The 15,946-nt window shown below is 40.3% G+C and overlaps 1 protein-coding gene across 8 annotated transcripts in view; it reads left to right on the top strand.

The window, feature by feature from the left end:
• Window positions 1-15,946, top strand: part of FARP2 (FERM, ARH/RhoGEF and pleckstrin domain protein 2) — a 79,919-nt gene that overhangs the window by 50,558 nt on the left and 13,415 nt on the right. For 5 of the 8 annotated variants that reach the window (XR_014588363.1, XR_014588364.1, XM_083849227.1 and 2 more), the window contains exons 14-17: window positions 5,441-5,554; window positions 7,903-8,081; window positions 13,683-13,772; window positions 15,058-15,191. Coding sequence is in view for 6 of the 8 variants with exons in the window: in XM_083849227.1 (XP_083705353.1) it covers window positions 5,441-5,554; window positions 7,903-8,081; window positions 13,683-13,772; window positions 15,058-15,191 (517 nt within the window). In the remaining 2 variants the exon portion in view is untranslated. The remainder of the gene's footprint in view (window positions 1-5,440; window positions 5,555-7,902; window positions 8,082-13,682; window positions 13,773-15,057; window positions 15,192-15,946) is intronic. The other 3 variants (XM_083849231.1, XM_083849230.1, XM_083849232.1) reach the window with 1 other exon arrangement.

Raw genomic sequence — 15,946 nt, forward strand, 5'->3', positions numbered from 1 at the left:
ATATTAAAAAGGGGGGAGAGTATATAAGAAGAATCAGGAGATCTTTATGGTGCATGCTCACCTTGAGAAGGAGGAATACGAGGAACTGTGGTAGGAGCAGGTGAAACCCTGGCTGCAAAACTTCACTTGTCCATGGCAAGTGAATGGGTGTCTTCTCCTCTCCCTGATGTGGTCGTTCATGGAGGTATGTTCTTTCATGTTTACTTTCTGCCCCTGCCTCTGGAAGGCTTGGAGGGACGTCATGCTCTTCAAAGTACTTAGATTTGTCGTTGACGTGCAGTTCTAGTGCTGCATTTTTCCAGTAGAAAGAACCACTGGGGTTGTCAGGTTTGTTCTTTTGCTCCACACGGTGCACCAACGGGCACGGCTGTGCTTGAGAAGGGGGGAGCAAGCCATTGACCCATTGCCCCTGTTCTCCATCCTTTTGCTTCTGTATTCCCTTCTGTTGGGTAGGTCCTATTTCAGCAAATATATGCAGCCATAAAGGGTATGTCAATATTCTTGGCTTTTCCAAGTGAGTTAGGTTTGTAGATTTAGCTCTCTTGCGGTACTCAGTGTGCGCCTTGCAGCGTGACTAAAAGACATGAAGAAATGAGTGTCTTAAAAGGATAAGTTAATCTGCGCCTATATTGTCGTATGTGCCTATTTACAACCATTCTGCTCTTAAGTGCATTTATTAAATGTAAAGCACTACACGAGAACATTTTGATCTTTGTGTATGTTGTAGTTAGTGGATCTCTTTTAATTTGCACATAACACTGGTCATAGAATATTCTCTGACCTATCAGCCACCCGTTTAAACATTGGTAAACCTTACTAGCCTGTATTATTGCTTGTGTGTATACTTTGTAATTTTAAAATACTCATTCATTATTAGAGTAATACTTGCTGTATATTTCCCAGGAATTACCATATTTTATCCTAGAATGGAATAGGGCAACACATTGCTTTGCTCTCAACCTTCACTTTAATTTCCAGTGAATTTCAGATTCGCTGGATAATACCAAGTATTGATTTCCTTTTTCCTGTGTATATTTGTATTGTGATCATAGGTGATTTTGTTTAAGGGTTGATTTTTGTATTTTTTTCTTTTTTGGTCGGTGGTTTCTTTCTGTGGTGGTGGTGGTAGTTTGTTTAGTTGCAAACCTTGATAAGGGTAAGATTTTGCGGAGAAGATAATAAAAGTCATTATTCTACGCAATTTGGTGCAAACCTGTCGGTAAGTCATTCCCATTATTGTCATTTTGCAAAAAGTTCTAAGCCATAATTATCAGGTATCGACTGAGTGAATGAATACACAACACAATCTTCATTGTAGACTTTTAGCTGTCATTACCTATATTTAGTAGATCCTACATTGAACTTGTCCAAATGCTGTGTATATGTATGAGCCTACGTATATACTATATGTATGAAGATGGGGAGACTTTACAGTTCCAAACGTGTGTCATAAAATCCACTTAATTTATTATCTGCTTGTGGGCTATTGCAGAATTAGACCACAGAGCGAGCTGTAGCTTTGGAACATGGTTCATTGTACCTGGTTTGTGGGAAGGTGTTGCTACAAATTTTTTAAAGTCACAATATTCTACTGTTGTTTGAATATGCGAGTCTCAGATGGCAGCCAAGAGTGTGGTTTGTGACAGTTCTGCAGCTTGGTAAGAAACCAGAAATGCCTATTTATCAATATGTACAGATACACACGTGCTTTGGTTAGAGTGAATCCCCAGTTTACTAGGTGCTACTCTTTTCAGGAAAGGATTACATTAAGAAAACAAAGAGGGCTGGAATTTCTTATCTGATCTCTTGAATTTTTATCTTTTATACAGTAAATGTTTTATTGAATTACATGTTGGGACTTTTAATATCTTTGTGTCTGTTGAGATTGCCAGTTATGAACCTGCAGATTTGTACTAATTCATAATTTTAATTGTTTATGCAATAAAATAAGGAAAACTTGGATATAAATGACATCATGGGCTTTTTAGCTTTATTTTTCGTTACCCTTGTGTTTGAAATAGAATGAATATTTGTTCTGCTAGCCAAAGCATCTTAGAGTTTTATTAACAGATTTCTCAAGGCAGTTTTCCTCTTACATCCTTTTGTTGAAAGTACCAGCACAGCCAAATATTGGTGTGTGTTTTTCAGATTACTGTTTTCTGCAAACCTTTGTTTGGAATAGAAATGGGAGTAAAAATTAAATATAATTGCTAGAGTGGAATCTTACTGTGGATTCATATTCTTTTAAGCTCGATATGACCCTTGGACTGTCTTCTGTATATTTGTTTTTATAGAAGACCTATCCTTTGTTCTAAACATGGGGTATGCAGACAGTTGATTGCTTCATATTTTCCAGGTTCAGAGTTCACCTTCAGGAATTTGTGATAAAGATGTGGGTAAATCTTTTCCTTGATCACGTAAGCATTTGATGAAAAAAAGTCAGTAGTACGCATATAAGTAAACTGAGCAGGTTTCTGGGCTAACTTGAATTTGTGTATTTTTTTGGAGTTATTCTCAATACGATATTTACTGAGTTAGAAATAAAAACACCCACTCTAATGCACTTTGTTTTTCATCAAGGAGGAATTATTTAACCAAATTGCCACTGACTTCCTTTGGAATATCAGGAGATTTTAGAACTTACCATGTCATATTACTTTGTTACAGGGGCTGAATTTGGTGGACTGTTTTCCCTGCAAAGTTAAACCAATATTCACATAGAATCAAGAAAATAATGTACCTGCAACAAATAAACCATTTAGGTCCAAACCTTGACCATTCACATCAGCTGTGCTGCAGAGGTTTGTGTGAAGTAGTAATCTGAACACGTACAGGTCAATATTGGCTTGAGCTTATTTTTTATCAAGCTTCATGTTCAAGCGTAGCTTTATGTGCAGTGCTTTAATTTGGACTGAAGAATGGAAATATCCTCTGAAAAATAACTGAGAAGTGATGCCAAAACCTTCACCCTGTGTTGACTCCATCTAGATCAAATGAAGTCTGCTTCTCTTTAAACTTTTAGTAAAAGCTAGTCAATATAATTAGCAAAAACAGTGCTCTAACGTACTGGTCTAGTCCTCTAGTGGGAACCTTTAACACTTTAAATGGTGTTAATCTCAGAGGAAAGCACATGGAGCTGTGAACTGTGTGCTTCTCTTCTATTTTCTGAAACGTCTAGGCAGTGATCTTTGCAATGCGAGACAGGACAGATCTATCTTACATTTGATTTCTGTGATCTGAAAATCAAACTTCAGTCTTCTCAGCCAGCATAACTATGTTCACAGTTATTTTTTTTAGTTCAAATTCCACCTCAGTCATCTCCCTTTTCCTGGTGGATCTGAACGTTTCTTAAAGAGCAGATTTTTTCACTGAAAAAAAGAAACACATTTGTGTTGCATTTCTAAAGATTTACAGTGCTGATGAGAGGATGGGTGGGAGACAAAAACTTTCTTTTCTTAATGCCATCTGACATGCTTCTGAAGGCATACAGGAAAGAGAGTTGTTGGGTTTAGCATGCTGGCTTTCCAGAACCACTTTTAAAATTAAAACCACAATTAAAACTCAGGCACACAATTTTAAATCTTTAATTATTTGATGTTTCCATGTGTGGGAGAACAAAGGCGTGAAGTATTCTCTCCTAACTTTTGTATAAGTATTTAGCTTGTTTTATAACTGGAACAAAAAAAAAAATCTTAGTGGGTACATATGTGGACAACTAGCAGTTTACTAGGGTGAACATCACATGACTGATTTTAGACAACAGAAGTTAGATGGTTCAAATGATAAAGGTCAGTGTTATGGCTAAGTATAACCTAGCCAGTGATTCTCCACATATTCAGCTTTTCTTTCTTTTCATAGAAACTAACTGTAACTTTTCATATATTGGTTCCTCTTCATTCTTGAAGTTTGACCAGTAAGGTGGTTGGATCTCCCCAGCACATCTCCCCACTGCTGTCCCTAATGTGGTACCAAAACTGGCTCACTGACAAGTCAGGCCTAAGACCTGGCTGTCCTCTGCTTTCTTCCTTGCTTTCTCTGTTGCTGATTGCACAAATGCTTAGTCCCTGATGTCAGGTAGTGGTTTTCCAAAATTTTCCTCCACTACCCACATCTGAGGTTTGCGTTGGGCAAAGATGTGAATTCCCTGTGAAATGCCTGACAGGTTAGAGAAGATCTCTGCAGTATTTCTGTGAGCAAGGCCACTAAGAAATGTGTGGCTGCTTTTTCTGCAAGGACAATTCTAGTTTATTACAAATGGATTTTGGATATAGGGCGTGAATTTAAATAGATGCAACTACAGGAAAAAAAAGAAACAAACATAAAAAAACACAAATGCATGCTAACTTTAATAATGCCAGTGAGAGAGGTGTGATTCAAGTACTCTTGATGAAAATGCAAGGTAAGGTAATGGTTATAGCAGCTGGCCTAAAGTTTGATTTGTTTGGTTTTTAAAAGTAGACCTAAAATAATCCAATAATGCACCTTCTATGACTGGTTTCATACAATACTCTAAATGTTTTTCTATTTCAAATTTTAATTTGAATCTTCACATCTGTATATACTTAAGATCAGTAAAAAAAAATAGAGTAGAAAATGTTTATATTGAGTCATAGTCTTGTATATTAGGTAGAGGCTTTCACATTTTTGAGCTGGACAAAAGAAGGCAAGGTAAACAATAATTAAAAAAAAATGACAATATTATCCGGTAGCAGTGAAAGATAAGGCTGGCATTCTCACTGAAGTGTGTGGCTGTGCTCATCAAATCCAGTGCTTATGGAATGTTTTACTGTTAGATGTGAATTTTTTTTAATTATATTCACGCTGGTCTTTGTTATGAAACCCTGGTTTTGTTTGCCTAAGGATACTTAGTTTTAACCATATAGCATAATTAACTAAGAAAGTATTCATGTTCTTAAATGTTTTATTTAGAGAATGTGAAATGTCACATTGAATTCCCATGTCTTGATGTTTGTATGCGATGTGAAAGCACAGAACGCAGTCGTGTGTCTGAGGGTCTCCTTTACGTAGGGAAATACCCACGTCATTGCTCAGAAACACGTTCCTGCTCACGGCAGGGCTCCCCGATTTCAGACCTTTGCCTTGGGCGCTGACTGTAGAGAAGTGGTTTCTGCTTGGTGCAGAACGCACCTGGGCGGCCCCGCTGCGAGCAGGCCCCTGCCCACCTTGCTGCTGTGGGCCGTGCTGTCTGGGGACGTGTTCCCGCACCGTCACCTTCCCACCTGTGTTGTCCCCACCTCACAAGGAGTTTTCTATGTTCAATGCCTGCTGAAAGCAGTGAAAAAAGCAAGCAAACAAACAAAATCCCCAAACATAGCAACAATTAAAAAAAAACATCCCAGCTCTGCATGATGGTCTGCAGCCTTTCCTAGAAAAGCCAAACTTTGGATGGCACGTTAACCAAGGAATGTCCCTTTTACAGAGTCTGCCTCCGGTGCCTTGTCATCCTTGGGGAGCGAGCCGAGGCTGTGTGTGGGCAGCAGGGCGGCCATGTTCCGGGCAGCTGCCACAGAGAAGGCCCCGGTGCCAGTGCTGGGTGAGGGAGCTCTGCCTTCGCGTCCAGCACCGTGGCCCTTGCTTTGGGCTTCTCGTTTTACTCTGTCTGCAGGGAACAGGGATCTCCGTGTCAGATACAAATGAGCTAATGAGTGTTTTAAATAGATTTAATGGCCGTCTTCTCCTGACGGAGTGACAAAGTGAAAGCCAGATGGTTTGACGGAGATAGGCGGGCGGTGGAGTGTCTGTGGTAAATCACATCCCTCTGCTCCCCGCATGTCTGAACAGTGGGTCTGTCTACCCAGAAGTAACTAATACGAAAGCTTCTGGAACGTGTGGCCACATCGTGTTAAACTCCAGGAATTTAAAGGGCCTCCTGCCCTCTAGCACTGGTTACCTTTTTGTTCTGAAGCTGTTTCACCGTCCGTGACATGGAAAAGCAGCCTTCCAACAGACTCTTGGCCCCGCATGGGTGAAACAAATGTCAGACGTTGTCGCTTCCCGGTGTTAACATTAAAAGTAGCTGGAATGAAGGAAATGCACAGGCAGGAGCAACGTGCGCTTCAGAATGCCTTTGCTTGGCTAGTGTATTAATAGTTAACTCCGCAGCCTTAATCAGCTGAATCTCTTCCAGGTGACCGAGCGCAGCACTGTTTAGCTTCCTGCATTTGTCAATGTGAAAATTACGCACTTCAGCTTCCTCGTCACTGTCATGCCGCAACTGCGCATTTAAGTGGTTTTGCTTCCTGAGCCAAAGAGCAGCAGCTGGCTCCTGCCCGCTGGGAACGAGAAAGCTCATACTTCTCTCCCAGCACGTGTGCCGTGGGGTGTGCGTGTCCGAAAAGATTTTTTGAGGCGATTTTTAAGTGGTCTGCTAACGGGGAGAGGACGACTAGTGAAGCCAATGGGAGGGTTAATACAGAGGTCTCATGCAGAAGTCGTGCAAAGTTGAATCTGCGGTGGGAGTGATAATACGGAAGGAAAGTGTAGGAGATGTCAACCTGCTCTCTGTGGGCAGGTAGGAATTCCCTGGGGGACAGGAGTTAGCAGTTGTCAGGACAAGAAAATCAGAACTGAAGGAAATTTCAGGAACGCCTGCAGGAGCTGCTCAGGCTGATGCCTGGGGAGGTGCAGCTCGAGGCTCAGGGCTGATAATGCAGCTCATATTTTTGGCCTTGCTCTCGGTTTTCTGTTGGCCTTTGGTCAGGTGATTTAGCTCTTGCTTTCTGCCTGGAATGCAAAAAATAATGCCAGGGAGTGTTGCAAGAGTGACTGAACGTTTGAACAGTGCAGTAGAAGTGAGAGATACTGAAGTACTGAGTGCCTGCTTAGTTGTCTGATCTGATGAAGCTTGGCTGTTTATCATAGGGAAGGTCAAAAAAAAAAAAAGGTTCAATTTAGGTAGGAATGTCATGGCTCTAGTGTGAATAATTGGAGTGTCTGTTGCCTTCATTTGGTCCGAAAAAGCAGGTTTTGCAGTCGTGCTCACTGCAGGGCCCCACAGGTATCTGCATGTTGTATCTAGGGAGTCTGCAAAACGGAGGACAGCAGCTACTTACTACTAATGGGCTTTAAATTCACTGTAGTGGTGCTTTATTTAAGTATTGGAAATCTTTAAAGGGTCCACAAATAAAATTAAAAAAAATAAAATTACCAATCCAGAGCAAAGCAGCACATGCTGCTCCTCTTTCGGACGTGCTTTGCTGTGTACAGGGTTGTATCCATCCAGTTAAAATGCTCATCTTACGTAGTGCTGCAAATTCGGTGTCCTGAGATCAGTGGATTATTCCATTTATACACATAGCAGAAGAGCCAGGAATGAAATCTGTCACGTGGTCCCTTTTCGTCTACAACTGTTTTCTTCTCCCATGAATACAGTTTTGGAGATTCCCTGAATTCAGAAAGTATTTTTTACTATGTTTGTCTTCTGGATTTTTTCTGGAGTGGGAAGTAGCACAAGGATTTATCCTAGATTTCACTGGGGTGAAAAGTAATTCTTATTTTAGAAAAGGAAGAATTAAAAGGTGTGTTCTTGCTACTTGCAGTATAATCCTACGTTGTGAACCCTGTTATGCAACAAAATCCAGTGGGATTTGAGCACTTCTTCCTAGACTGTAAGCAATTTATCTCTACCACTAAATGTAGTTCTGAAGGCATCTATCCTTACTGCACAGCCATGTAACAGCTGGTTTGCACAGAAAACTCTGTTTACTTTGAAAAACATGCTTAAGTATTTGGATGTATGTTCTTTATATATATATATATATATATATATTCTGAAATAGCAATTATGGTTTACACTAACAGTGGGTAATTGTCTTAGACACGGTATCTTCAAAAATTTTTTTCTCTTTTTCCGCTCCATCTTCTCATTCTCTTCCCCTCTAGGCCTCCCAGTGGACCATTCTCAGCTCTCCTCACTTGTGCTGAAGAGTCCCCTGGGTTTGAACACAGTGTTTCAGGTGAATTTGAATGCAGCTGGCCAGGGTTCATCTCCTCTTCTGAGTCCGGTCCTCAGTGATGCTGGCGGTGCCAGGATAGAAGAGGATGACGAAATGAAACGTAAGGTGAGATAATGACACTCCAGATAATTTAGTCACTTAATGAGTGAAATGATCATTTCAGGTGAGGAGTTATGCTTTCTGGTCACTGAATGTTCATTGCATTATGTTTTTTGGGAAAATGAGTGTGTTTGGTTATTAATGTTAAAAACTCCAGTGCTGAAGATTTAATCAAGCCTGTTTGTCTCATTGTTAGGGCAGGAGTCTCCCCCTGCCTTGTTGGTCTTGGTGGATTCTGTTTTGGTTGCTGGGATGACCTTCTGGTATTTTAGCAGGAGCTCACTGCAGAGGGCCCCAGAGCAGCAGGAAGCTCTTCTCACAACCTGTCTTTTCTACCTTAGAATGGAAATGAGATGCTGCTTCCCAAGATGAGCTATTTTTGGGGAACAGTTGATGTATATTTGGTATAAAACAGTGCACTTGATGCATTTTGGACTGTAACTGTGTTATGGTAGAATGTAAAAAAGGTTCATCCTTGTGCTGAAACTATTTGAAAGGACACTTGAAGTGAAACGTTTAAGGTGATTCTCAACATGGTAGTACATTGAAAAGCTGTGGGAAGAGATGGTTGTAGGTTTTGGAAATGAGTTGCTTTTGCCTGATTTAATAACGAAGAATTATGTCACGGGGTAACATTGAACCTGGCCTTGTCTTTGCTGAATGCAGTCAAATTTAATCTGTGTCAATTTATTGGACTGTGCTGTCAGTGCAAAGTGTTGCCACTTCACAAAAAATGTGTTCTAAAGTAATGTAATGTACCACATAGAGAGTAGCTTAGAGCAAACATTTGTTAATGTATAATGTACATTCTTATATTCTTTACCTCTGTAAAATCTCGCAACATGTATGTCAGTCCTCCAACCCATTCTTTCTAATCTTAACAGGACCTTTAGAGCAGTGTTGAGGTGTCTCCTCTTTAGTTGTAGAGGACATGATCTCAACTGCAGCTTTCTCAGCAGCAGGCATTAAGGTGATTCCTTTTACACCTAGTCAGTCATGGGCTTATTCACCAGAGGTGGCTATATTGTTGAAGCTACTCTCTGTGTGACTGGTTCTTTGGTCTGGTGAATGGTTGATAAAGCTCTGGGCCTTGCAGGGGCTTGAGAGTTGTTTTTTCTTTTCTCTTCTTTTCTATAAAGAGGTAAGCAAAAATAATTGTGACCTCTGCGGGTACAAGAAGTCTCAAAGCAGGAACAAGTTTGGGTCTTCAATATGTGCTTTTGTTTAGCTGCTGATCCTTAGTCTAGACTGCTTTTCTTTCTTTCCTTTTTTACTACCAATAAGCACTACTTACACTGGGAACTCCACAGCATCACCACAGGAAGCTGCTAAGTTGAGGGAGGTGCACGTTTTCGTGGTGTGGAGCTTTCCTTGCCCCCGTGTAGCATTCGGGATTCAGCCCTACTTTTTTCAAGTAATTGTAATTTTAAAATGCTTTTGTTCTGGAGGCCTTTCTCTGCCTTTGCCTTGGAACTTCAGCTCCTCACCCTGTGCTTCAGCACCACTGAGCATGAAGCTTCTCTTCCCCAGTGCACCATCTATGTATGCTCTTGCTCACAGGAACACTGTAGAGCCTTTCTGAAAGGTTTAAGTAGTGGTTATCTTCAAATTCAGACTGAAGTCTCCCAGGAACTTCTTCAGCAGTCTTCTTCTGGGTGTATGTAGCAAAGCTGATAAACCACTTCACCCTGCCATCTGTACTTGTGCTTTGGTAAGCATTGGCTTCATGTGCCTCCACAGTTTGTCAAAATGATAGAGATGACTGGATGCCAGTGTGTGATTCAGAGCTTCATTTTTACTCACACTGTACCGTGTTACCAGGCCTTAGTAACTGTTGCTGGCAGTAATGAGAATCTGCAGAATTGCTGAGGCTGGAAGGAACCTCTTGAAACCGAATCCAGCCAGCTCATTTTTCTTAAGCAGTGACTCTGAGCATTTAGATGCAGTTGGGAGAACTGTCTGTGTGTGCGGGCGTGTGTGTACATACACAGATGCACACAATCTTTGACTATTTTTTGGATAACAAATGACCAGGCTTTGCTGTTGTAAGGGCATGGTATATGGAGTCTGACAAACTACGTTCCTAAGAGCGCTGCATTTTGCCAGTGAGATACAGAAGTCCACCCAACAGCAGACTTTTCTGACCATTTCTCTGCAAGCTGCCTTGCTTGGCCTGCTTTGCAGAGTGTTAGCGATCAGCCAGGCTTTTGGTATCTTTTGTACTCAAGAAAGAACCAGGGCGTTCCATTACAGTGCGTGTAAGGCTTTGCCATCTGAGCGCCGTTCCTTATGGAGTCAATGGCAACGCTGCAGCCTTCAAGAAGAAACTACCTCATGTGCTCTTTGCTCTTGCTTTTCTGCTCTCTCCATCTCACGTTCTAATCTTACCTCTGTCAAGATCCTCGGGCAAGAAGTCCACAGGCCCATGCTGTTTGCTGTCTTCACCATGTCTTTGGGTGCTTCTTGGTGCCAGCAGGTAGGTGCAAGCTTACTCCCTCTCATTTCATCTCAGTTCTTTTTGCAAGCAGACTTGATGTCGTGCACCAGCTCCAGTAATTAGAGTATCTGGTTTGTCTCCTTGATCTCAAGCCCCGCTTCCCTATTATTTTTCTGAAACATACTGTGAAATTGGTGATGGGGACTTCACGTGGTGTTAAGAAGGTTTGAATGTCTTTATTCACACACTTCCGTGATGCTATCCAGCCTTCCTGCTAAGAAGTATTTTCAGTTAGTTAAGGGGCAGTGCATTGTCAATGCATTGTTTTTTAACTTGCTTTATTACCTAGCTGTTTTTTGCCAAAGCCCATAGAGAGGTGTTTTTGACCTGTGCTTGTTCCCAAAATGGATTGGTGCTGTTCAAAGGCATGGAGATCTCTACACAGTGAGATCAGGCTCTCAGCTGCTGCAGGTAATATACAGAAATAAAGCAGCAAATACACAGAAATCTCACCAAGAGCAAAGACGCTATTCTGGTGTTAGTGCTTCCAAAGCTCAGTTCTCCTGTGGTTGTTCTCTAACGGTAGGGTAACCTTTCTGTGATCTGTCCTGAAGCTACAAGGAGCCAAGTGCTGCAGTGTACGAGGAATAGGGAGCTTTTGGCAGGACAGCTCTGGAGACTCCAGATTAACTGCATCAGACTGTGTGCTGCTGCTAAGAATCACCCATATTGTGAACGTGCTGTGAAAAATGCTTGCAGGAGAGAGGAAGGTTTAACACGTAACGGGGAGTTCAGATGAAATTCTGTGGGTTGTTTCCACCCATCTACCCCAACTTTCAGCCTTGCTGTCTAAGTTAGACTCTTTCGAGGTAGAAGTGCGAAGAGTCATAAAATGGGGCCTTTTGTGCTGCGTTTGTAAGGCAGATATAGGACAAGGTATGGGCAAAGCCAGCTAGATTTTGAAAAGCTTCAGTAATTTGTGTGTGGATGTAACACTGTAATAGACGGAGTATCATAAGGTGTATCCAGATACAAATAAGTTGTTCTGTAGTAGATAAGGTTGAACTCGTAGTTTCAGTTATTTTGTAGGTTGGCATACGAGTTTATAGCTTTGGCAGATTGCTCTACTATTAATTTTTAATAGTTCAGGGTTTTTTTGTTTTTGTTTTTTTTTCTGAATGCTTGTTCTCATTTATCCTTATAACAGGCATAACATAGCCTGGAAATAATGAAGAGTATCTTCATTGTCTGTTCTAAATGCTGAAGTCCAATCCTTTCCATCTCATTTTGCAAAGTCTGATATCTAAGCAGTGTGAGTTCTCTTTTGGGCTGAAACTAGTGGATAAAAACTATAAGCCTTGAGGGGATTTTTTTTTTTAAATTGTAATTGTTTTTAAGCTTGGCCAGCTGCTGAGACCTCAAAGGTGTCAATCTCCACAGGCAGCATTTTAAGTGAAACAAGCACAGGCTGAAGCCAATATTTTAAGTGAAATTTCACAGCACTTTTGCAATCTTGCTGTGTAAGAAAAATGTAATCTTGGAAATCACTATTAATAGAGCTTTGATTTTAAGGGTAGCAATGCTGCTGTCCTTCTACTTGGTTAATCAGGGCATGTATGTATTAGCTAATTAGATTTTATATTCAAGAACATTGCCTGTTATTTCAAGTTAGAAACACTTTGTAAAATAAGGTCACAGCACAGATAAAGGTAAGACTTCCATCAGGCTTTGTACTGGTGGGGAAAAAAATGAACTTCAAATGTTCAACAACCTCGAGTTCTCCTCTGTGTCCCCACATTAACCATGACGACAGGATTCTCTGTGTCCCTGTTAACCATGACGACAGCAAGCAGTTTCAGTGTACAGTGCTGTGTCTGTTCCAGTTGAGGTTCCCTGGAGGTGGACTGACCTTCCATGATTTCTCCATGTTCTTCATTTCTTCCATGATTTCACCAGTGTTAACTGAAGTGGCTTTACTTGATGCAATATAACATAAATATTAATAAAAAGGAGATTTTTTTATTAACTTGATACATACAAGGAAAAGGGAGAAGAAAAAAATCAGAGATGTTACCCACAAGACGAACAGAGATGGTGAAGACAGATTTTTCCCATAACTTGGATGGCTTACCCATCACTTACTTTCACCACACGAGGATTCAGCACAGGACTGAGGAACGGCAGAGAGTTGAGGAAACAATGCAGCATCTTAGCTTGAAACGTGATTAGTTTCTAAATATTACTTTCATGGTTTTTATTAATGTTTTCTTGCTAACTCTGATTTTGGTTCGTTGCAATGCCTGAACATCTGTTTGCACCATTTCCTTCCTTTGTGCTTCCATGTCCATTCTGTTCTCTTTTCTTTAAATAGCAGCCTGGTGTCAGGGAGGAGATGACTGCAAAGGTGATGGAATACAGTGATCGTTTCCATGTTTTTTTGTTTTTTTGTTTTTTTTTTTACACTGAAAAAAATATCATTTGCAAAACTGGGAGAACCTTTTCCAAGTGTAAATGTTTTTCCTATTTCAAGGTGTTTACATGGTGATTTTTCTGTGGTACACTTACTGGCACTGTCAGATCTGTCCTTTCAGGATACTTGCTTGACCCTGAGCTGTGGTGCATCTGCATTTTTAGGTTAAGCAGTGCTCCAGCTGGGGACAGGAGTGTTGGAAGGCCCTGGGACCCACCACCTGCTCTTGCACCTCTGCCATCGCATCGGCAGAGCAGTGTGATGCTCTCGTGACTGTGGATCAGCCATGCAGCCAACAGCCCATACAGTCTGATTTTTGTGGGAGCTTAATGTGGTCTTCAGAGGGTTGGAATGAAAGCTGTACACGGAAATAGACTAGTTCTGGAAAAGGGCAGCGCTGGGAATCTGCTGTACTTCATTTGATTACGTAAATGTTTAGGAAATCTGAAATAACCATTTCCATATCTTTGTAAAGTACTCCCTTGATTTTGAAATGGAAGTTTAACAATTACTATTTTTAATAATCTTGAAATACTTGATAACGAATTCAGTGTTTGAGAATATATGAGATGTCCTGTTAGTAATCAGATGTTCTGTTTTCCTACAGCAAGGAAGAACGTATGCAAGATTTGAGCTTGTGCTTAGTAATAAATAGAACATGTGTATTTTACTATCTATTGATTATTGTGTATTCTTTCAGCGCTATCCAACTGACAAGGCATACTTCATAGCGAAGGAGATTCTTGCTACAGAACGGACATATTTAAAGGACCTGGAAGTTATTACAGTGGTAATGGGTTTTAGCTTTCTTTAATGCTTTTCTTTTTCTTAAGATTTGTAATAATTAATTTGGAAGAATTTGGAATTTCTTCCAGATAGCAGAAGAAGGTCTTCCAATAAACTGTGATTCTTGAGCCTCGTAGGTCTTACCTTCCTTGTTATATAGGCCCTTGTGTGGGAGAGCAGATATTGTCTTTAGACTTCCTTATCATTAGCTCGAATAGCTACATCTTATAATTTCGTGGTGTAGGCAAAATCTCTCTTAGAAAATTCTGAACATGAGGTACATCAGGATAGCCTAAAAATGTTGCGTGTTCAGCTTCACCGATTGCTGTTGCTGTCAGCTCTGCTTATAATCTAGCTGTCATCACCTTGGGATTCCTTGTGAACCTTCAGATGATGAGAGTAGATGACAATTTCAAAGAGTATTAAGGATCCATGGAGTTTTGAGAGGTTTAGTCCTTTATTATTTTTTTTACCCCTCCTCGTTTTAAGGAGGCGAGAAAGACCAGAGTAGCTGACTGAGTTGGATGACAGCTTTGGATGGCTTGGATGACAACTTTGTTTCCAACTCTTTTTCTCTAAGAGCTATTTCTCTACTTATTCCAGACTTGAACATGATGTGGCTGCTGTGTTTCTACAAATGATTGCTTTAATTTCATCAAAGAGAAGTTTGTGCTCTTTGTGCCATACGTCGTCAGTTGAGGTGTTTTGTGAGAATTCAGCGAGCATCATCTCACTGAGGTTCCTCCTACAGACTTCCCAGAACTTTCCTAAAAGGCTGGGGAACATATGGTACCTCAGAGGATTTCTGTCATGTTCCCATCCCTGACAGAAAGCTGGGAACTAAAAGTGATTTAAAATAAAGGGCCATATGTGACACACAACTCGAGCTGCTAAATAACTTGTACATGGCTACAAGTTTTATGAAAGAGCTGTGGTTCTGCCTTGAAGTAAAAGCAGACATAAAACATCAGCTGTGGCAGTTACTCTGTAATTTGCTGTGCCTCAGAGTCGTTACCAACCATCTCATCATTGCATTAAGAAACATGCTTATGCCTGGAAACAATAACAAGCCTCATATTTGTAATGTTTGGCAAGGAAAGGAATAACATCTGTTCATCTTTCTCAGATCTTCCCTAAATGTTTCTTCTTCCTTTCTGCTGTTTCCTTGTTCATACACTTTCTCCTTCCCCCATCCCTGCAGAAGCATGTTTATGCTGGTGATAAATTCCTTAAATAGAATATGTTTCTTAAACAGAGAAAAAAAACGTAATTTATGATTCTTTCTGCAGTGGTTTCGCAGTGCAGTCATCAAGGAGAATGCTATGCCAGAAGGCCTGATGACATTACTCTTCTCTAACATAGACCCAATTTATGAGTTTCATCGAGGCTTTCTGAAAGAAATTGAGCAAAGGTTATCGCTCTGGTAAGCATTAATAGTACAGTGCATGGCCAACAGTCAGAAAGAACCTTTTCTTATGTCCTCACATCAAAAATGTACTTCGTCTGTATTTGAATTGGTATTTCTCTATTTGAATTGGTATTTCTGCTTAAATAGAGTCAAGGAAAATATTTTAATTATGATTAAAAAATAAATAAGTAAAATTTCCAAGCACTGTCTTGTACATGCTATCCTGTATTCATATGAATTGTGTGCCAGACCAAGGGTTTTGTAATATAACTTCTTGTTATTTCTCTAGCCTTAGAAAAGAGAAGGAACACAAGGTCAAAAAGATAATGTGTGAGCTTTTTCAATATCTTCCAGTTAATGAATCTCTGGTGAAAATCTGGAAAACACTTTTTGTAATTAGAGTTCAGTCTTGCAGCACAATTTACTTTAAAGAGCATGTTTTTAGTCTTTTAATCTATGTATTACTTTCTCCTGGCCTGAGACGTAATATATAAAGCATCTAATCTCTCCTGGCCTGAGATGTAATATATAAAGAATCTAATTATCATTCAGAAGAAGGTGATTTTCCCTCCTCTTGGTGATATTGAAACATTAGTTAATTTTTTTTCTCTTCCTTTTTATGTTGGTGAATCAAGTAGCCTGCTGTATACCCAGGTATTCTGCCTCACTTGGAAAGCTTTCTGCTCTAGAGAGAACAATCCAGATCATTGTATAAGATGAAAGCAACCTGAATCTGGAGTAAGGGAAATGAAAAATTATAGTAAGCAAAG

The sequence above is a fragment of the Anser anser genome, assembly GCF_964211835.1.
Source record: "Anser anser genome assembly, chromosome: 9".
In the NCBI taxonomy this organism is placed as follows: domain Eukaryota; kingdom Metazoa; phylum Chordata; class Aves; order Anseriformes; family Anatidae; genus Anser; species Anser anser.